At 57.7% G+C, this 20,284-nt stretch overlaps 1 protein-coding gene across 2 annotated transcripts; it reads left to right on the top strand.

The window, feature by feature from the left end:
* The first annotated feature begins 3,646 nt into the window (after window positions 1-3,646).
* FAM78A (family with sequence similarity 78 member A) lies at window positions 3,647-19,133 on the top strand. Of its 2 annotated transcripts, none has more exons than XM_026514206.4 (2): window positions 3,647-4,565; window positions 15,906-19,133. In XM_026514206.4, exons 1-2 carry the CDS (start codon window positions 4,243-4,245, stop codon window positions 16,432-16,434), a joined length of 852 nt encoding a protein of 283 aa, XP_026369991.2. In that variant the 5' UTR covers window positions 3,647-4,242; the 3' UTR covers window positions 16,435-19,133. The 2 variants fall into 2 exon arrangements, with proteins under 2 accessions (XP_026369991.2, XP_057169382.1); XM_057313399.1 differs by lacking the exon at window positions 3,647-4,565 and adding an exon at window positions 9,543-9,689.
* The last annotated feature ends 1,151 nt before the right edge of the window (window positions 19,134-20,284 follow it).

The raw sequence follows: 20,284 nt of genomic DNA, 5'->3' as shown, positions 1-20,284 counted from the left end.
TCCTCTTTCCCATTCAGTGGTGACTTTATTGAGGGTTCTAGGGAGACTGAGGTCTGGGGGAGGGGAAAAGGTCGGTGGGCAGCACTGTGAGTGTCCCCATGGTGTCAGGCATGTTACCACCAGATGTCCCCTTCCTCCGTTCTGCAGACGCCAGCGCTTCATGCAAGTGGGAATGCACCCTGGGCCTTCCACAGATGCTGAGGCAGCCGTGAGTCTGTGCCCAACACCCACAGAGCTGCAGAAAGTGCTGAGCAGGAAGAAGACTGAGTTGGGAGGCAGGAGGGCCAAAGGGGCCTGAGAGCTGGGGAAGCAGCCAGAGCCTCGAAGGGCCCAGCAGGAGCTGGGACAGGGCATGTACAAGAGCCCAGCCCGTGGAGACCCTCTATCTGTCAGGGCTGGCCTTCGGGGAGCACTCTTTATTTAGCTCAGAGCCTGGCGAACAGGCCCAAGAACACTGCCTTAGCCCTCCTCCCACAAAATCGGCCTTCAACTACCCCAGGACAAAGTACTGCATGGGGGGTGATGTAAAAGGGGAGGTGTCTATGGGGCTGAGATTAAGGGGGAGGGGGCTTTTATTTTGCAAGAGCTCTCACCCTGTGGGCACCTGAGCACCTCTTCCAGTGGAACTCACTAGGGACAGGGCTTACTAGGGGGTCAGTTCCATCCTGTTCAGAGGGGCTGGCCCCAGCTAGCAAGGGCGGCATCCCTGGAGGAAGGAACTGAGTGGGCTTTGGACTTGGCCAGATCTAGCTGGGGATCCAGACTCTGAAAAGCTCCTGTCCCCCGACCCCTGGGTCTCTGTCTTGTACAGCCCACCTCCCGGTGTCAGTGGTCACTCAGGCAGCATCATCTCTAGGGATTTGGCTGTTTAGTGACAAGGTTAAGGCTCTGGCCTCTGTCCTTTTCACATGGAAGGAGAAAAATGTGCAGCTCAGCACAAGTTCAAAAAGCACTCATGTCCTTGCCACTAGGATGGGATCTATGACTTCAGAGAGCACCCTGGCCAGTGGGGGCTGCTCTGTTCCAGGCAGTGGGGGTGATGGGGGTTGGGAGATGAGACAGACATCCCCAAAAGTTAACATCTTACTTACATAGAAGCTGAATAGCATAATAATTATCTCAAGGCAAAGGAGGTGTTGAAGGCCGTAGTGAGTCCCAGAAGGGAAGAAAGCTTTAGGGGAGCCATGACTTGACAGCAGGGAGAGGCCACTATGGGTTAAGAGGCCAGGGAAGTCTTCTTCGTGGAAATGGACATTTACGTGGGGTCCCTGGGAGACCTGCGCTGTCCGGGCTTCTACTCTGTAGCAGAAAACAGGTGATGAGGGCCACCCTCCCTTCATCTCAGTCAGCAGGACTGGATATAAGGTACCTGTGGCCTGAGCTGGTGTTGGCATGCGACGGATCCCTTGACCTGGCTGATCATCCTTCAAAGTGGCCAGAACCTTCCCTCCCCGGCCCCTGCCTCACCAGCACTCGAGATGCTCTAGCTGGAGAGTGGCCGGAAGGACCTGTTCCCCAGCTGGCTGTGGGTGCTTTTGGAAGTCAGAGTCATGGGGGCAGGGCGGGGTAGAGCATGGCTCTAATGTGGCTGCCAGGTTTTCTGATGTCACAAACCACCTGGCCTTTCCCTGGGGGAGTAAATTGCAAGGTGGGGGTGGGGCTATTGGCTTAAGGCAGCTTAGAGAGGTTCACAGGGCTGTCCAGGGTCAAACCCTTCTTGAACCTCAGCACTCAAGACTTCTGGGGTCCCAGTGTAAGCTGGGACACCTGCCAGGGTGGGGCCTCGGGCAAGTCTCGGGGGTCTCCCAGCTTTGGATTCCTGCTCTGTGAAGTACCCATGATAGACCTCCCTCCACAGGGGTGGCTGATAGTGGATAAAATGACGAAGCTTGTACAGCACTTTTCACAGTTGGGGCCCAACAGGCCTGACCACCTGTCAGGGTGCCAAGAGGCTCAGTCCCAGGGACCCTGTCCCCAGACTTCTCTCCCCCACCGCAAGCTTCTGAGCACTGCTTCCACCCAGCCACAGCCCCACCGTGGCCAGGAATACCAGGACCGTGCAAGCCTCCTCCCCAGAGAGGTTGCCCAGTTCAAAGGGTGGAGGAACCCACCTGGACCCGAGACGGAAGCCGAACTACACTACCCAGAATTCCTGGAGTTAGCCAAAAAGGAAATGTCGTTTATGCAAGGAGAGGCTCAGCTCCCCACAAGCTGCAGAGGGAGAGAGAGGGGGGAGCCGGGGAGAGGATTAGCAGGGGGAGGGCGGGCTGTGTGCGGGGAGCGAGGGTGGAGAGCAGGGCGGGCGGCGAGGAGGAGGCGGCGCCCGCCCGCCCGCCGCCGCCGCCGCCGCCGCCGCCGCCTGCGGACCTGCATCCCCGTGGGGCCGGCGAGCGGGCGGCGGTCCCTGCGTGCGCTGCGCTCCGGCCGGCGGCTGCGGGCGGACGCGGGGCCAGGCCGGCGCAGGGGCTGAGTTTCTGCAAAGTTTGACCTGGTTGCCTTTCCGATGCTGCAGCAGAGCGAGGCAGCGCGGGGCGCGCCAGGCGGCTGCGGCGCGGCGGCGGGGCTGAGCGGCGATAGCACGCTCACAATGATCATAAAATAAAGCGGGCGCGCGGGGTGGGGGCGAGAGAGCCCCGAGCCTCACCCCTCCGCCCCCGGCCACCCCCCGGCAGCCCCGAGCTAGGAGGACGTGGGGGCCGGGGGCGCCCACGGCTGCCCCGGACCCCAGTAGAGCCAAAGGACACTGCCCGGGGGAGGGGGGACGCCCCGAGGACGTACCCGCGGCGGGGGTCAGGGGCGTCTGGAGGGCGGCGGCCGGGGCACGCGGAGCGGCCCGAGGGGCAGGTGAGTCGGTGGCGCCGCCCGGGTGGGGGCGTGCGCGCCAAAGTTCCCCGGCGGCGGCGAGCGCGCCCGACGCGCGGGGGACCCAGGACCGCTCGGGGCTGGCGAGGGTGGGGACAGAGGCGACCGACGCGGCGGGGCTGGGGCACTGCACCCTCCGGGGTCGGGGGATCCCGGCCCGGGAAGGGGCGCACGCCTGATCAGACCGGCCTGCGGGGTGATACTGCGCCCCCAGGGGGCCGGGGGGACCCGGCCAGGGAAGGGGTGCCGGCGCTGGCGGCGAGGCGGTGGGGGCAGTGCTAGGGCCGGTAAGTCCACGCGGCCCACTGCAGTGCCAGCCGGTCGCCCCCCCCCCCAATCCACGCCGCCCCCGGGGCCGGGAGAGTGTCAGCGGAGGTGTCACGGGCGGCGATTATTCGCTGGTGCGCGCGGTGGTGCAGCCGCCACTGACGGGGCGGGCGGGGGGGGGGGGCCGCCGCCTCCGGGGAGACCGCCCAGAGCTGCGCCGTCAGCTCCGCAGCCCGCGCCCCGCGCACACGCGTCGCCGCCTCGCGCGCCCCCCGCAGCAAAGTTCGGCTCAACTTTGAGGCGGGCCTTGACGCCCTGCCCCTTCCACCCCCTCACCAGGTCCTCGGCTGCCGCGGCGAGCCAGGCGGCGGCCCGAGCGCAGCCCCGGAGTCCCGCGCGGCGGCGGGCGGCGACAGCGACAGCGGCGGGGGGACGCGGCGCGACCGCGTGGGGGCGTCGGCCCGCGCCCGCGAGTGGGCGCCGACGGGGACCCGCGCCGCGCGCGCTCCTCGGGGACCCCGCGGGCGGCCGGAGCCCGGCGCCCGCCTCCTGGAAGCCGCGGGTCGGCGCTCGCCCCCGAGGGCGCCCCGGCCTCCGCGCTCGAACAGAAACTGCTCTTCCATTGATTGGGCCCCGTTGGGCGAGCGGCCGGTGCGTGTGCCCCGAGCGAGCGCGTGCGGAAGGCAGAAGGGCAGGAAGTCGGACTTGTGCAGCGAGGGTGGCGGCACCGCGCAGGGGACGAGCCTTCCTCATTTATGTGTCTGCTGGCCTTCGCCTTCTTCCCCAAGACTTCAGGAGCGTCTCCGAGCTGCGTTCCCCGCGTGTGAGGCACGGAAGGGCTGGATGTCTGAACAACATGATTATCCATTAACCTCCAAACTTTCCTTTTTTTAACCCAAAGAATATCGGTGATTTTTGTCCACTGCTAGCAAAAGAAGAGAGAACCCAGGGCTCCTGAAATGCAGCAAAATCCTTATTTATAAACAGGCCCGAGATAGTGATATGCAAACCCCCTGTACTCAGTGAATTTTCTATCCTATGGATATCGGTCTTGCGATTTGAGGTTGGAGAGCAGTACTGTCTGCACTGGGTCCGGCAGCCTCCATCCTTTCAATGCCCAGTTTCCTCTGGGACTGCTGGCCTTCCCTGGAGATCAGAGCGGTACTGTGTGCCATGGGCTGTATTCAGAGCATCGGGGGCAAAGCCAGAGTCTTCCGGGAAGGTATCACAGTGATTGATGTGAAAGCCTCAATCGACCCCATCCCCACCAGCATCGATGAGTCCTCCAGCGTGGTGCTCCGCTACCGGACACCCCACTTCCGTGCCTCGGCCCAGGTGGTCATGCCACCCATCTCCAAGAAAGAGACCTGGATCGTCGGCTGGATTCAGGCGTGCAGCCATATGGAGTTCTACAACCAGTACGGGGAGCAGGGCATGTGAGTACTGCCCCGTGCAAGGGTTAGAGGGCCTGCGTAGGATGGGGAGCTTGGGGGCCTGGGGTGGGGGCTGGGGGGTTGGAGAGGGGCCTCGCTGGGGCCAGAGGGGAAGCTTTGGGCAGGTACGGAAGTGGCCTCTGAGTCCTCCTTGGCCAGGTGATCTCCTCAAGGGTTTGCCTGTTGAATCAGATTGGGGTCATGGCTCTGGGACCTTCCCTCCCTCTGTCACTGGTCCCTGGGGTTCTCGTGTCCTTCCCTGCAAGAGGCTGAGGGTGCAGAGGCACATCCCACCAGGTCCCTCTTTGGCAAAACAAGCGAGCTGTCCTGGGGCCATTAGAGAGGCTGAGGCTTGGCCCCCCACGCTCAGGCCTCCCTTGGAGGCACCTGTGGCAGATACTCAGGAGGAGAATGGGGCCCTTGGGTATCTCTGTGGTTACTGGTACAGTGCCTTGTGCTGGGCTTGAACTTGTCTCCACAGCGTTTTCAGAGGCACATCAGGACCTGGGGGAATGCTCTGCTGTTCCTACGGTGTTTTGCTGGAGAGGGTGGCTAGTTTTAGAAACCTAGTTTGCTTCACGGAGTAGTGTGTTTCTGTCCCGGAGGCAGAAGGCCGCTATAGTCCAGAAGGCTCCAGAGGGGCCCTAACAGCTGAGAGGAGCCCACTGGCCTCTTCTCTCCATTCAGGTCTCCAGAATGTTCCCAGGACAATACACGTCTTGGTCCAGGACACGGGGAGCCTGGGTCTTCTTTCCTGCTATATTCTCTGGCCCCAGAGTTGGTCATTCCCGGTCTGGAAAGAGTAGCGGTAGATAGAAAGGAAAGCAATTTAGCTTTCAGGGCCACCCTAAGACAGGATGGTGAAAATAGCTCTTTCAGAACACGAGGTCCCTCGGAGACAGATAGGCAGGCCCTGAGGGCAGCCTCCCACCAGGTGCACCCCGGTTCTGCGAGTCAGGAGCAGAGCAGGGGATTCCCCGGAGTTGGACCTTCTCACTGATTTTGGATCATCCTGTCCCCCGTCCCCCTGAAATCAGAGGAGGTGAGGAGGGGATGGAGGGCGGCAGGGCACCAGATCTTGCCGCTTCTCCACTTAACAACTCCCGGGGCACCTCTGAAGTTGTAAGGGAAACAAGAGGAAGGTGGTAAAGCGTAAAAGGGGGGTGTAACTGGGATCACCCCACAGAGGTGCATGGGGGGCATGTCCCTCCATCAAGCTGATGTTTATACCCAAAGCCTTTTGATTCTCCAAAGTGGCTGTTAACCCAGGCGGGGGCTGACTTTCCATGGCAGGAAGGAAAACATGATTCGTAGTTATTCGGTGGGGACTCTCCTAGGAAGCCTTAAGCCGGAAATCTTCTGGGACTTTGTAAAGGATCTGAGACAATTGACAAGACACAAAGGTTTTTCTAGGGGTTTTAGGCGAAGCCTGCCTTCTTCCCTGGAAGCGGAGGGGAAAGCAGAGGGTCTCACTGAACGTGGAAAGATAGGATCACCAGGAGGAAGGAAGTGGGGGAGAACCAGGGTCGCTGAGTTGAGACAGACACGGTGTGCCAAGGGGAGGAACAGCCCCGGCTGGGGCCTCCGCTGCCTGGTCTGTACACGGGGGCTGGAAGCTTCCCTTCGGTGGCTCCGCGTACTTTCAGGCACTGTTGCTGGAGGCAGGCCTGAGGCCAGAGACCCGAGATGACTTTCCCTTTCCGTGCCAGTCCTTGCTTCCTGGTTAGAGGCGCCCCGTGCACACCTAGGCTGCAGTCGAGCGGACCTGGGCAGGAGTCCAGGCTCTGCCACTTTCCAGGGTGTGACCTTAGCCACTCTGGCCCTCGGTTTCCTTGTCTGCAAACAGGGCCAGTCACAGTCCTTGCCCCCCTGCTTATTGTGAGAATTATGGGAGGTGACATTTGTCCAGCGGTTGGCACTGGGCCAAGCCCAGGGTTGTCGTCTTTGACGTTGTTACCGTGACCATCCTTTTCTCAGCCAGGGGTGTGGGGCGGGGCTGAGCCCTGGTGTCTGCGAGGAGTTGAGAACTGAGGCCGAGACTGCAGAATTCGGACAGATACAAACTTCTCCTGGTCCCGAAGTTTCTCCCGAGCCCGGGTCTCCGTCTTTTACACAGCGCCCACCCCTGACTTTTAAAAATTTAAAAATAGTGCAAGTCATGGATGATTTGCGTTTTCAGAGGTTGACGGCCGTTTTCTTTGCTCTCCATTTGCTTCCCTTGGTTTCCTCCCCCTTGCTGGGGCACCTCTTACAGCATGGCGGGGGGTGCTGTGTCCCCTGCACCCATTCTTCCTGGGCCCGAACTCCCAGCTGGGGCAGGACCAGCCCCGGAGAGAGGGCAGAGCTGTGTGCAGCCACCCCTCCTGGGCTCAGGCCCCGGGGGCAGAACAGCCGACCACCCTGGCTCTGGGACCTGGCCGGTCCCCTGGTGTCGTGTGTCAGCTGTCAGTGGGGATAGGGAAAGAAGTCCCCACCGGCGGCTCTGAGGGCCCAGGGAGAGGACAGTTCTAGGTGACCACGCTGTGGCTGCAACGCTGAGTTGGAAGCAGCTCCACTTAGGACTCATCGGCCAAATCGTATTAAAAAGTGGAATTACCAGAGAGCGTGGCTCCTCTGATCTGTGGACAGAGCTCCCTATGCGACCAGTGCCCTCTGGAAATGAAAAGGGCTCGTTTAGAGAAAGGCCGATGTCAGCTCCTTCTTGAGTGTAAATGGAAGCATTTTAGGCGCGATCCTCCCAACCCCAAATGATGCTTTTTCATCTTTTCAAGGCCTGCGACCTGACGGAAGGCGAGAGGTGGTCAGGTGGGCCTGAGCAGAGACCGCAGGCCGGCCACAGCTGCCCCCCCCCCCACCGTGGGCTGTAGGAGGTGGAGCAGTGGCCCTAGACCCCGCCTACTTGGTGCCAGGAGCATTCCGCCCCCGCCAGGACCACCAAATTGTCTCCAGACATTGCCCAATGTCCCTGGGAGGGGTGCAGAGTCACCCCTGACTGAGAACCACCAGCCAAGACCCTCACAATTGGAATAATTAAAATGAAATCCTCGCCCTGAGCCTTCGTGGCCCCAGGGAGAGGGCAGCCAGGTGGCAAAGGTTAAGGTTATGGCTTCTGTCCTTTACAAACAGGCTTGTATTCAAAATATTAATCCGAAATGCTGAACTGAAACCCGTAATACCCCTGCACATTATCCCTGCTTAAAATTAATCTCTAATCCGGGAGAACTTTTTAGAAGGGCGTCCTGGTTTGTACGGTGCGGAGCAGAGCGATCTGCCCGCCGCCTCAGTAATACCTCGCTTCCTACAGACGGGATCGATCAAATGGGGAGTCTCTCCATGCCAGCTTCACAGGATTCTATATGGTTTTCAACCGACCCACATTGCTTTACAAGCCACCCCCCCTCCAAACTGTTGGAGACACCTGCCTCCACAAGCCCGTCCTCCACGATTCCTCAACCGCCACCTGTCAGCTGGCACCGCCTTCGAAGTGACAAGTCACAATTTCTAGCCTGTGTGGGAGACGCTGCATGTTGTCCCTAGCTTGCCCTCCTCTGGGGCCCCCAGGGAGGCTGGCGTATGGCTGAGGCCAAGGCCAGGGCTAGCTGGGGGTTAAGGGGAGAGGAGAGCTCGAGAGAGAGGGTCTCCGTGGGTGGATGGTGCTCGTCCAGCAGGGCGTGGATCCCAGCCTGCACCCTGCACTGGTGCTATGAACTTGGGGCCAGTCTCTTCACCTTTCCGAGCCTCTCTGTTCCTATCTCTGAAACGGGGAGCACGGTCCTTCCCTCCCCGGCTGTTGTGAGGAGTAAATGAGATGATACGCAGTAAGAGCTCAGCAAGGTGCCTGGTGCGTTCCACACCCTCGATCCGTGGCCCTGTCAATGGCAGACTACTACTAGTTCGTTATGAATCCTGCAGTGCTTGGCGGAGTCAGCAGAACGATTGCTGTAGTAGAGCTGGGCTCTCTCCTGGGCTGGGTTTCGCAGACCTGCCTACCGCGTGAGAGCCATGAGTGATGAGATGTGCAAGGAAGGGTCTTTCCAGCCAGAACTTATGGTGACACCTGCTCTCAGGGCCGTGGGAAGCTGGTGGGAAGGGGCTGGGCAGGGGTGGAGGGACTGAGGCTTCAGGTGGAGTGGGGGGACGCCGGAGCTAGCTGCGTGATGTGCCCAGCTGCCCCGGCTCCCCTTCCTCTCGTTTCCCCAGGAAGTCATGGGGTCATTTTATGATGAGGAAACTGCCTCTGAGACCTGAGGCCACTTGCCCAAGGGGGCTTGCTCTGCTCCAGTGGGGGACCATGTGGCCTCTTCCTGCAGCCGTGGGCCTGCACAGAACAATCGAGGATGAAGCTTCCTCTCTGGGACCGGAAGGTGGCCTCCCCCATCTGCTGGGCCCTGGCGGAGGCGAGGGCGGCATGGGTGGGAGAGGGAAGTCCTTGTTTCCAGGCTTTGGGGTGGGAGGAAGTGGAGGGGGGGACTGCCCGGCCCAGAGAGAGCTCCCCATGGACCGGCCCTAGCCAAGCGACAGCTCTAACCCTCATCTTCTGAGTGGCAAAAACAAAAGCAGGCTGTACCCGGAGACGTGCAAGGAGGGACCCGACCGCCGTAGTAATCAGGGAAATAACAAATTAAATCCTGAGATCCTTTGTTATTCACTGATCAGACCCGGGTAGAAATGAAACTGATCACTAATGCCCCATGTTCGGGTGGGGGGAAGTGGACAGCCTCACACGCTGTTGGAGGGGGCACGATGTAGGCAGCTTCTAGAAGGTGGGTTTGGCTGGATCTATGACAATTTCAAACATACATGCCCTTCAGTGCTGTTCTGCTTGTAGAGTTTGTCTTACAGAGACTTGGAGCACCTGGCCCGGTGCCTGACATATCGTAGGCGGACGGAAAAAAATATCTCCTGGCCAAAAAAAAAAAAAAAAATTGCCTAATGCACAATCGGAAGAGCCAGGATAAGGATGTAGGTATGAGCTTAGAAACTCCAGCACTGTTCATAATCGCCAGGAGCAGCTCCGTTGCCCATCGGCGGGGCGCAGGATGACGGTCTGTGTCTGGAAGGTGGGGAGGCCCCCACTACCGACGAGCTGGAGCCGGAGGTGTTGCCACGGGGGAACATGAGCCTCAGGTTGCATTTTCTTACAGAAGTTGTAAAACATGTAGGGTTAGGAACCCAGTTTTGTTAAAAACACTGTGAGTGGGAACGTATACTGTGTATCTGTGCAGAGAAAGGTCTAGAAGGATGTTTACCAAACTGTAATGTGGTGAGTAACCTCAGCGAGGTGGGGGAAGGCATGGAAGATGCGGCTTTTGTTTCTCACTTTATACTCTTCTCTACAGCTTTTTTTTTTTTTTTTTTTTTTAAGAAAAGCACCGCTTTTGGGGTGCTTGGGTGGCTCTGTCGGTAAAGCATCTGCCTTCGGCTCAGGTTATGATCTCAGGCTCCTGGGATCGAGCTCCTATTGGGCTCCCTGCTCAGCAGGGAGTCTGCTTCTCCCTCTGCCTGCTGCTCCCCTGCTCACACGCACACTCTCTCTCTCAAATAAATAAACAAAATCTTAAAAAAAAAAAAAAGTAAAGCACAGCTTTTACAACTAAAAACTCAAATTAGACAGGCACTGTTGGTCCTTTCTGGGGGACCTAGGGCTGTGACCTGGACAAAGAGGGAGGCTGGGCCCCAGAAGCAGTGGGGTTTTTGTTTGGGGGAAACCCTGGGAGCAGACAGGGAGGGGGGACACCCCCAGACCCTCCCTCGGAGAGCCGGTGCCTGGTAGGAAGGGGCCAGCCCAGTGGGCAGCCACGTGGGGCAGAAGTCAGGAAACTGGGCTCCTGGTTGCAAACTTTTACAGAATTTGAAGTCTTTGCAAATTGTACAAACTGTGAACTGTGTAAAACTGGAGGTGGGGGAAGATAAGGCCTAAGTGCCCATGTGACCCATCTGAGGCCCCTAGACCAGCATGGGGAGAAAAGCCTCAGTGTGGGCAGCCCTCTTTGCCCTCAAGCCTCAAATCCTTGTCTGTAAATGAGTTTCTAAGAGCCTCTGACGGGAACCAGTTGTAGGATGTGAAATAGTATTTAACTGAATTCAGTTAAGCCTAAGTGTAACTTGAATTTAAAGCAACATATTTAGGGGGGCCTGGGTGTACTCAGTCCGTTAAGCGTCTGCCTTCGGCTCAGGTCATAATCTCAGGGTCCTGGGATCGAGCCTCATGTTGGGCTCCCTGCTCAACAGGGAGCCTGCTTCTCCCTCTCCCTCTGCTCCTCTCCCCCACCCCTCTCTCAAATAAATAAAATCTTGGGAAAAAAAAAATAAAGCAACATATTTATTTCAATGTATACTAGGGAAAAAAATCTATCTAGCCTACCCAATATTTCAGTGTGTTTCTTAGGAAAAACTAAATGTAGTTTTTAAAAAATGATTGATTTTAAGGGAAAAATTTAAGTGAATACTAATACAGGAGATACGTAGACAGGATCAAAATGAACAGAGATGTAAAGTTTGGAAACTCTGCTCTGAGGCCTGGTGGGCTAAGCCAGTCCAGCTCTGGGGTCCAGAACTCAAAATGCAGTCAGAGCCCTGGGAGAGGTGGGGAGCCCCAGGGGTGCGAGGGGCCATCCATGCTGGGGAGAGAGCCCAGGCCCAGGCTCACCACCCCTGCCTGGCACAGACCAGGGCTCTTCCCATGGGGAGAGGTGTGCTGCTGTCTTCCAAGGTCACACAAAGGGCAGGTCCCACCTTCCCTCCAAGGCTCTGCCCTGGGCATCCCTGGGTTCCTTCACCCTCCACTGAGAGGCCTTTGTCCTGGGCCAGTCCTGGGCGATGCTCCCCAGCCCCCATGGCTGCCCCTCAGCACAGCCTCCACCCCTCCTTAGTCTCCAGGGAAGCCTTTTCCTTTTCCTTTTTTTAAAGATTTATTTATTTGAGAGAGAGAGAGAATGCACGCATGGGGGGTGGGGAGGAGCAGAGGGAGGGGGAGAGAGAATCCCAAGCAGACCCCCTGCTGAGCGCAGAGCCTGACACAGGGCTTGATCCCAGAACCCTGAGATCATGACCTGAGCTGAAACCAAGAGTCAGATGCTTAACTGACTGAGCCACCCAGGCGCCCCCAGGGAAGGCCTTTCTATAAACCCCTCACATTCTCCGTCAGTCATGGCGCTCTGAGCTTGTGCGTGAATGCACATGCGTGTGTGTGGATGTATGTGTGTGTGCATATGTGTTGGGCAAGCCTCTGTGTGTGCACGTGTATATGTGTGTACCTGTGTGCTTGTGTCGAGTGCGGGTCTGTTGGCAGCTGCTGGGGACGAGCTCACTGCAGCTGCGGGTCCTGGCCCAGCGGCCTTGTGGTTGAGTCACCCTGAGCTGGGCCTCTCCTGTCTCTAAGCCTCTTCTATCAAATGTGCCCCCAGTCTTGGCCTCAGGGTAGTTGACGCGGTAGCTGCGTGGATGTGTATACACAGGGTACCCGGCACATCCGATGTGCTTGGGGAACATGACCACTGTCACCGGGGGCGGCCCGTGCTGGGAGGGGCTGTTTCAGAGGCAGCTGCTCTAGGTGAGGCAGCCCACAAACAGGAGCAGCTTGGGGCGCTCTAAACTCATTAACAACACCCCCTTATGGAGCCCAGGCCCTGAAGGAGAGACTGGGCGGGCTGCCCACAGTCACTGATCCAGGCCACCAACACTCATGTTGTCTGATTCCAGGCCAGGCACCAGGGCAAATCCTGGAGGCCCGCCCCTGCCCTCTTGAGATCATCAGCAAACGATCCCATGATTATTTAATCAGTCCTGTGCGTGTGCCAGGAAACAGCAGGACAAGGATGGAGTGGCATTGGATACGGGGCCACCTGACCTGTGGGAAGGGTCAGGGTGGGCTTCCCTGGGGGCTCTGGAGGTGAGCCATGAGTAGTCCTGGCTGGTACAGGAGGAGGAGGGGCACGGCCCATTAGAGGAACCGGTAGTGGCTGGTGGGTCTGGAGCCTGGGGAGGGTGTGTGTGTGTGTGCGCTCCCTCACAAGGGGTCCTGAGCTTCGATTGCATTGGCTTTAAGGGCCATGAGGAGTCATGGCAGTGTTGGAGTTAGGCACGGTGCGAACAGATTTGTGTTCTTAAAAGATCACTTGGGCTTCTGGGGAACTGCAGGAGGCAGGAGTAGGGGCTGGGAGACCTGGGTGGAGGTCCCGGCCAGGGTGAAGGCAAAGAGAAGGGGGGCATCCAGAGGTGAGAGGGAGAGTCAAGGATGTGCTGGATGCCCAGAGGGTACAGGGTCCTCCAGTGGCAGGTGCTCTGCAAACACTGATGATGGGTGCTCTGCAAACATTTGGTGAGTGGATGATGGATGGGGACTGCTGCAGGAAGAGGGGTGTGAGGGAGGCTGAGGAGTCTGATTCAGATGTGATGCGAGGGGATCCCAGAGCATTCAAGCCCAGACTGGCCTGCTGTCCTTTGGATTCTCACACTTATGAGGACAAGGGCAGGAGTGTGACAGGTGGCCCGTGGCAGCAGGGTGGTTTCCTGGGTGTGCAGACTGCATGGTCGCGCTGGGCCCGCACTCTGGAGGGCCCCTCGCATGGTTCAGTGCTCTGCTGCTGCCACGTTGAAATGCTTCATTTTCGAACAAGTGATCTTGAGTTTTTGCTTTGCACTGGGTCCTACAAGTTCTTTAGCTGGTCATGCCCTGAAGACCAGAGGAAGCCGGCGAACACAGCAAGGAGGTAGACACAAGGGAGAACAGTGTCTTCTGCTGGCCTGTGCGAAAGTGGACACAAGCCACCCAGGGGTCTGGAGAGAAGGCAGCTGGGGGCAGGTGGGACCAAAGTCTGTGAACTCGGGGCAGGGACAGGCATGTCTTCACTTACTCACAGAATGCCTCTACTCCCAGTTGACCCACTGGCTGAGCATTTGTGGGCATGCGTGGTCTTGGGAGGCTAGCTCACCCCTTTCAGTGGCTTCTGTGTACTGGAGCCTACCTGTAGTATCTCTGCTCTGCAAACAGGAGAAGGTTCAGTGTGTGCAGGGCTGGGGTCCCAGCTCGCCCCTCCATGCCGTGGAGCAAAGAACTGAGGGTCTGCCTTGAAGTCCAAGGTCATTCTGGAGCCAAAGGGAATCTTAGAGGAGGCAGCGACTGTATGGACTTCATTCCCTTCCAAGCATGTATTGTCCAAAAACTGTAACTAGGGTTGAAAAAGCTTCAGGCCAGTCAGGGCTGGTACACCTCTAAATGCTTCCCTCAGATGGTTTCTGGAAGCTTCCATGTATTGCCATTTATATTGACGCATTTAATCATTGCAAAAACCTTGCAAGGTGGGTAGGATTATCCACAGTTAACCGATGAGAAAACAGAGGATTGGAGATTTGTAACTTAATCAGTAGCTGGGCTGGGGCTGGATCCAGGCTGGTCTGTGTCCCCCAGAAGTTGTGCCCTTACCCGAGTTCCCTCCCACCTCCTTGACGAGGGGGAGGGGATGGGGACTGGGACCTCGGGGAGCAGAGGCAGCCCGTGCTAGCCTGTGATGATTTGAAGGCAGACGTCCCGGGATTTGCTTCTGAGTAATATTCCACATGAGACACGGCTGTTTGCCAGCTCATGAGAACTGTCACCTGTCTGTGACTGAGCCAAGACTCAGGCATTTGGGGGCTGGAGGAGGGAAGCAAACCTGAGGCTGGTGCCGAGTCCCACTCCCTCAAAACAAGCCGGCTCTTAGGCATTGAAAGGGGCCCATGGAAGAGCAAAGTTCCTTTTGCAAGTTTACTTTCTGCCTTTTTATTATTATTTTATTTAATTAATTACTTAAGTAGGCTCCACCTGGAGCCCAACTTGGGGCTTGAACTTATGACCCTGAGATCAAGACCTAACCTGAGGTCCACAGTCAGATGTTTAACTGACTGAGCCAAGCAGGCACCCTATTTTCTGCCTTTGAAAAAACCTTTTGCGAGCGGGTACAGCCACCGTGAGAGGACAGAGTGGGTGCCTTCTGGGCACCTGGGCACAGGCAGGGCAAAGGCACGGGCTCCTAAGAAATCCAGGACAGGGACCCTAAACTCCTTCTCTGGCCCCTGGTACCCGCCTGTGAGGGGAGCCAGATCAGCAGGCTCATGCCTGCTAGCACCCACCCGTGGCTGCTGTGGCCTGGTGGCTCTCGGGGACTGGTGGGGACCTCAGAAATGCGAGGTCCTCTGAGCTGTTGCCCCAGTTCCCTGGGACTTTGATGAGCTCAGGGCCCCAGGCAGGAGGTGGCCTAGTACGCAGGTGCTACCCTAATTTGTGACTTTTTCAATGGAATAAACACAAAACAGTAAGGAAATAAACAGGAAAATTAGTAACATTGCATTCCTATTCATCCCTCGCAGAGTGGCCCCAAATTTGCTAACTGCTAACATTAAATGATGCATTTGGGCAGAGAAACGCATCTTTTTATGATGATAAGATACACCTAACGAAATTGACCATTTTTACCATTTGTGAGTTCAGTGGTGTTAAGTACATCCACACCATTGCGCACCTGTTTGCAGATGGAATTCTGCGCCTGTGAAATGCTGACTGTCCCCCATCCCCCTGACAATCATTGTTCTACTTTCTGTTTCTATGAATTCGATCACCCTGGGGACCTCCTGTCCATGGAATCATACAGTATTTATCTTTTGTGTCTGCCTTATTTTACTCAGCACCATGTCTTCAGGGTTTACCCATGTTGTAGTATATTGCAACATTTCCTTCCTTTTTAAGGCTGAATAATATTCCGTTGTGTGGACAGACCCCATTTTGGTTATAGATTCTCCTGTGGATGGACACGTGGATTTCTTCCACTTTTTGGCCACTGTGAATGCTGCTGCTGTGAACAGGAGTGCATGCTGTAAAGTACTGTGTCCTGGAGGGCACTGCTGGCGTACCCCGTTGTGCAGAATTCTGGGTGCAGAGTGTCCTGAGCTTTGGAATTACGGGTGCTCAGGTGGAAACAACACTGGATGAAGTCAGGCTACCTGGGTCCCAGGCCCCACAGCCTGGGAAAAGCCCCCCCGGTCCTGGCTTCACTGTCTTTCTCTGTCTGGCGGGATGGACATGATTGTTGATGAGTGTTGGGGGGGGGCTCCCCAGATGCCGCTGGGCCCCAGCCACACGGGAGGAGACAGGCTGGTGTCTTCTTCCGTCCGAGAGCTATTATTATAGTAACAGTGGTGATGACTGATTTGAGATGATGCCGGAGAACAGGATGTGGCTTTGAAGGGGGCTGTGTCTGGGGGAGCCCAGACATGATGCTGGATGTCTGTGTCGTCTGCCCCCCCACCCCCACTGGGGATGCAGCCTCGTGGGTGGCTGATTGAGTAAACTGGCCTTCCTGTCCTCAGGTCCAGCTGGGAGCTCCCAGACCTCCAGGAGGGCAAGATCGAGGCCATCAGTGACTCAGACGGGGTGAACTACCCCTGGTACGGCAACACCACGGAGACGTGCACCATTGTGGGCCCCACCAAGAGAGACTCCAAGTTCATCATCAGCATGAACGACAACTTCTATCCCAGCGTCACGTGGGCCGTGCCCGTCAGTGAGAGCAATGTGGCCAAGCTGACCAACATCTACCGGGACCAGAGCTTCACCACGTGGCTGGTGGCCACCAACACCTCGACCAATGACATGATCATTCTGCAGACGCTGCACTGGCGCATGCAGCTCAGCATCGAGGTGAACCCCAACCGGCCCCTGGGCCAGCGCGCCAGGCTGCGGGAGCCCATCGCCCAGGACCAGCCCAAAATCCTGAGCAAGAACGAGCCGATACCGCCCAGCGCCCTGGTCAAGCCCAATGCCAACGATGCTCAGGTCCTCATGTGGCGGCCCAAGTACGGGCAGCCGCTGGTGGTGATCCCGCCCAAGCACCGGTAACAGCCAGGGTGCCCTGCTAGGCTAGACTCGAATAATAACACTGCTCCAACAACACCCACACGGACTCTTCCGTCATTCAGCAAAATACAACCACTCTACCTTTTCGAGCGGGCGGATCTCACTGTGCAAATGCCCCGGGATGGCCTCCCCCAGCCCTCTTGGCACCTGCTTCCTTTCGGGGACGGGGAGGCCTGGCCGGGACACCCAACCCCACGTCCCCCCTTCACCTTGGGTCTCCTTTCCTGGCAATTCCAGTCATTCACTTGCAAGACTCCCTGAAACAACAGCTTTTTCAGTTCTTCTTCTTCTTCTTCTTTTTTTTAAACACCTCTTTTAGAGGTTCAGGGGCAGGAGGAGGCGGAGCTGGTCATGACCCTGACCGGCAGCTGCTGCTGCTTGGTGAGTGGCGGCCCCCGTGGCAGCTCCCCTCGTCGTCCTCCCTCACGCGGCCTTACGTAGACTCGCTTTGCCAAACTTTTGCCTTAAGCTGAATTTAAAGGAAAAAGCCCAAAACAGACAAAGAAAGCAGGATCTCTTTTCTACTGGACTGTTCATCTTCTGCGAGAGGTGAGGGCGGGGGCAGGGCCAGGGAGGAGAGAGCGGCACCTGGGCCCTCCTCCCGGCTGTCTTGAGAGACGGGCAGGGGGACAGATTGAGACCTAAAACCAGCTGCTCATTCTTTCGTTTCAGCAGAAACGAAACCAGAAACCAGACCGACCACCTAAAGAGCCCCTTCTCTCAGGCTCGGGTGGAAACCCCCTTCCCCAATCCTGTGGAGAAGGTACCTGTGCGCTCCCCCGGGGGGGGGGGGGTCTGCTGGGGCCGCTTCTCTCCTCTCTCTTCTGGCAGCCTTAACTTGCCTGGGGCGGACCTGGGAGGAGAGAGGGAGGGTTGAGCCCCGGGGGTTCTCGCCACCTCAGTCCTCAACACCCAGCCACAGATGGCTCCGCAGGCACATCTAAGTGTCGTGTGGCTCTTCCTTTTCTGTCCACACTGGCCCCAAACGCCTGGAGGGCCAGCCACCTTGAGCCAGATGTAGTTCGAAGGTAAGAAAGGCAGACAACTTCCCTCCTGGCTCCTTCTCAGGGGATGCCCCTCCCAGGCTCTCTGGGAGGAGCTGCAGACAGGCTCTGGGCGCCAGTGTTGGAAGTGGGGGGAAGCTGCCCAGGGGGGCACCCAAGGATAGGCGGTCTTGGATCTAGGGAGGCCGGGGAGGCCATTAGCAGACATCCCCCACTGCTTATCCTCAAGGAAGCAAACGAGGGCCTCAGGCTGGCGGGGGTGACACGGGGCCATGGTTGACAGGCATTGGGGCCGCTCTGGAGGCTGGTCGGGACAGTATGGCCAGTCTGGAGGGCCACCATCCCTTGGGTCCAGGGCCTTCTAGAGCCCGAGGATGGTCCTGAGCGACCCCAAGCTTTCTTAGTAATGTCTGCCTTGAAGGACAGGGGTGGGGACACCCCACAGAAGCCCCCTTCCTCAAGCTTGCCAACCCCCACAGCTACTTCACTCGGCCCTGCTTTCAAACTAATACCCAAGCACAGAAAACCATCAGAAAAGAACAATAATTCATTTCTGCTGCAGAAGAGCCACTTGTTAGGAGTCCCAGTGACAAGGTGGGAGGATGTGGGTCACCTTGCTCTGCTCCTTTACCCATGTGGGATTGTACTTACTCCAGGGGTGCTTAATGTCCCGTCTGTCTCCCACACCCTGCTCCTGACAGCGGGCCCACAGCTATCCTGGGACAACTGGACCGGAAACATGCCTGTGTCGCCAGCACCAGCGTGCTGCTTGGGGAACCCCTTGGTCAGGTCCAGGACCTTCCCCCTGGAAACTGCCTGTTCCCCTTGGTGTGTACCGAGACCCTGTCACCCAGGAGGCCACAGCCTCGAGTGAGGGGGATGACGGGTCCCAGCTCTACCTCTGGGGAAGGGACAGGGAGGGGCCAGGCTGATGGCGTCCTGCTGCCATGCACAGGACCTGGCCTCCTAATGGAGCGGCCCTTCTCTGCACTCAGGTCTTTCTTGCACTAAAAAAGGAGGAAGGGCCCTGGGCGAGGGGTCAGGAAGCTGGAGTTCGGGTTCTGGGCTTGGTCGTCACTAAGGGATTCTCACTGCGCTAGGGAGTGGGAGCAGGAGAGGGCAGTTTAAGGAGTGGTCCTGAGATGGGGGCAGAGTCCCTCAAACACGCACCTGCTGAGAGTGAGCAAGCTCTCTTGCCAGGGACCGGCGCTGTGCCCACTGGGAGGGGGCGAAGCTGCTCCGGCTACCTCCCCTGGCCTGCCGCATGCCTGGGCCCCAGCTCACCTTGCTCCCTGACTCACCCTGCCTCTCCTGCTCCCCTTTCTCTCTGTCCCTCCTGGCCTTTCTGAAGATGGGGCTGGAAAGACCCTGGAGAGGCTGCAGGTCCGCCCAAGGACACTGGGCTTCACTTGGGTCTGGTCCCTGGGCCTCCTCCCTGTCAGGAGCACAGACCCTAGGCTTCTCACATGGGTCCCCAATCCCTCTGGTGTCCCCCTCCCTTGGCGTGGACACACTCCTCCAGCAATAAGGACCATCTGTGGTCGTGGAGAGTACTGTGAAAACAAACCAATGCACTTACCAGGAGGCACGAGACTCTTGAAGAACATGTAAAATTAACCTTTTTAAAAAAGAAACAACGAATATTCGCAAAGAGAAATAAAATGTAATTTTAAAGTAGGCCTGGCTAGGATCTGGATGTTTCTGAAGTGGTGGTTCATTTTGGGGTTGATAGCCTTGTGTTCTGGCCACGGGAGCGAGCGTATTTGGCCGGGGGGGGGGGTGTCACTTTGTTCACGCATCCCTGGCTGGTGCCCCGTGTGGAGGAGGGGCAGCGGGCCTAAGGTGGAGGCAGGACTTGGAGGCAGCTTGGCTTTTTGGCAAACAGTAGAAACCCATGTGATGAGATGCCCACAGGCTTGCAAACCTGTCTTCACACGGAGAAACGGCTGCCAGGACAGTGTCAGTCTAGAACATGGCTCTGTGCCCTGCCCTTGGCCAGCGGCTGACAAAAGGGGGTGGTGTGGAGTCAGGGCCCTCATACTGAACACTTTCTTCTAATGAGAAATTTCTTATGAAAGGACGGGACGTGGGTGAGCCTAGAAGTCCTCGAGTGGGTGTGGGCCCTGAAGGTGGACCATGGAGTCAAGCAATTTGCATGAGTTCGGGTAAGACACCGAGCCCCTCTGAACCCCCTTTACCTTGTACGGAAAGTGGGGATTCTCCAAGTCGCTGCCTCCCAGCTGACACGGTGAACACACACTGTTCTACTTGGTTTCCAGGTGTTAACAACCCGGGTGTTCTTAGGGTCCCCATTTCACAGATGAGGAAATTGAGGGACAGCAGAAGTCGAGAAGCTGCTCAAGACCACGCATCTGGGAAGAGGCAGAGCCGATCAGAGTTTGAACCCTGGCCCTGGAGCCCAGACCCTTATCACTGTGTACCCTCGATCCTGGCTTGTTGCTACGGGGCATACGTTTGGTACTCAGGAAGTATCCGTGACTACTAAGAAGGCCCTGTGCCTTTGGCTCTGTACATCCCGGGCTCCCCGGGCAGGAAATGCCTTTCTCCCCGCGCCCCCCCCCCCCGAAGGTTTTGTGCAGCAGTCAGTTCCCTGATGCCCACAGTGAGCCCGGCTTGCTCCCTTTGGGGAGGGGCTGCCTGGTCGGCTGCAGACCACGGGCTCATCCTCCAGGGCTGCCGGTGGCCCTCTTGGCATTGCCATGGAGGACAAGGGGTCCCCATTTGCTCTGGGCATCGGGGATTTGATTTCTTCTCTGGGTTTTCCACATTGCAACAACCCAACGGCATTCTGCATCCTGTCTCCTGGG

The sequence above is a fragment of the Ursus arctos genome, unplaced genomic scaffold (genome assembly GCF_023065955.2).
Source record: "Ursus arctos isolate Adak ecotype North America unplaced genomic scaffold, UrsArc2.0 scaffold_18, whole genome shotgun sequence".
Taxonomy (NCBI): domain Eukaryota; kingdom Metazoa; phylum Chordata; class Mammalia; order Carnivora; family Ursidae; genus Ursus; species Ursus arctos.
This window is presented reverse-complemented; position numbering and strand designations above follow the sequence as displayed.

What these genes read in the sequence shown, in the direction of transcription:
- FAM78A (XM_026514206.4), top strand. Translation starts at nt 4,243, where the DNA reads ATGCCCAGTTTCCTCTGGGACTGCTGGCCTTCCCTGGAGATCAGAGCG. An exon ending in CAGTACGGGGAGCAGGGCAT is followed by an intron (nt 4,566 to 15,905) that starts GTGAGTACTGCC and finishes TCCTGTCCTCAG; the next exon opens with GTCCAGCTGGGAGCTCCCAG.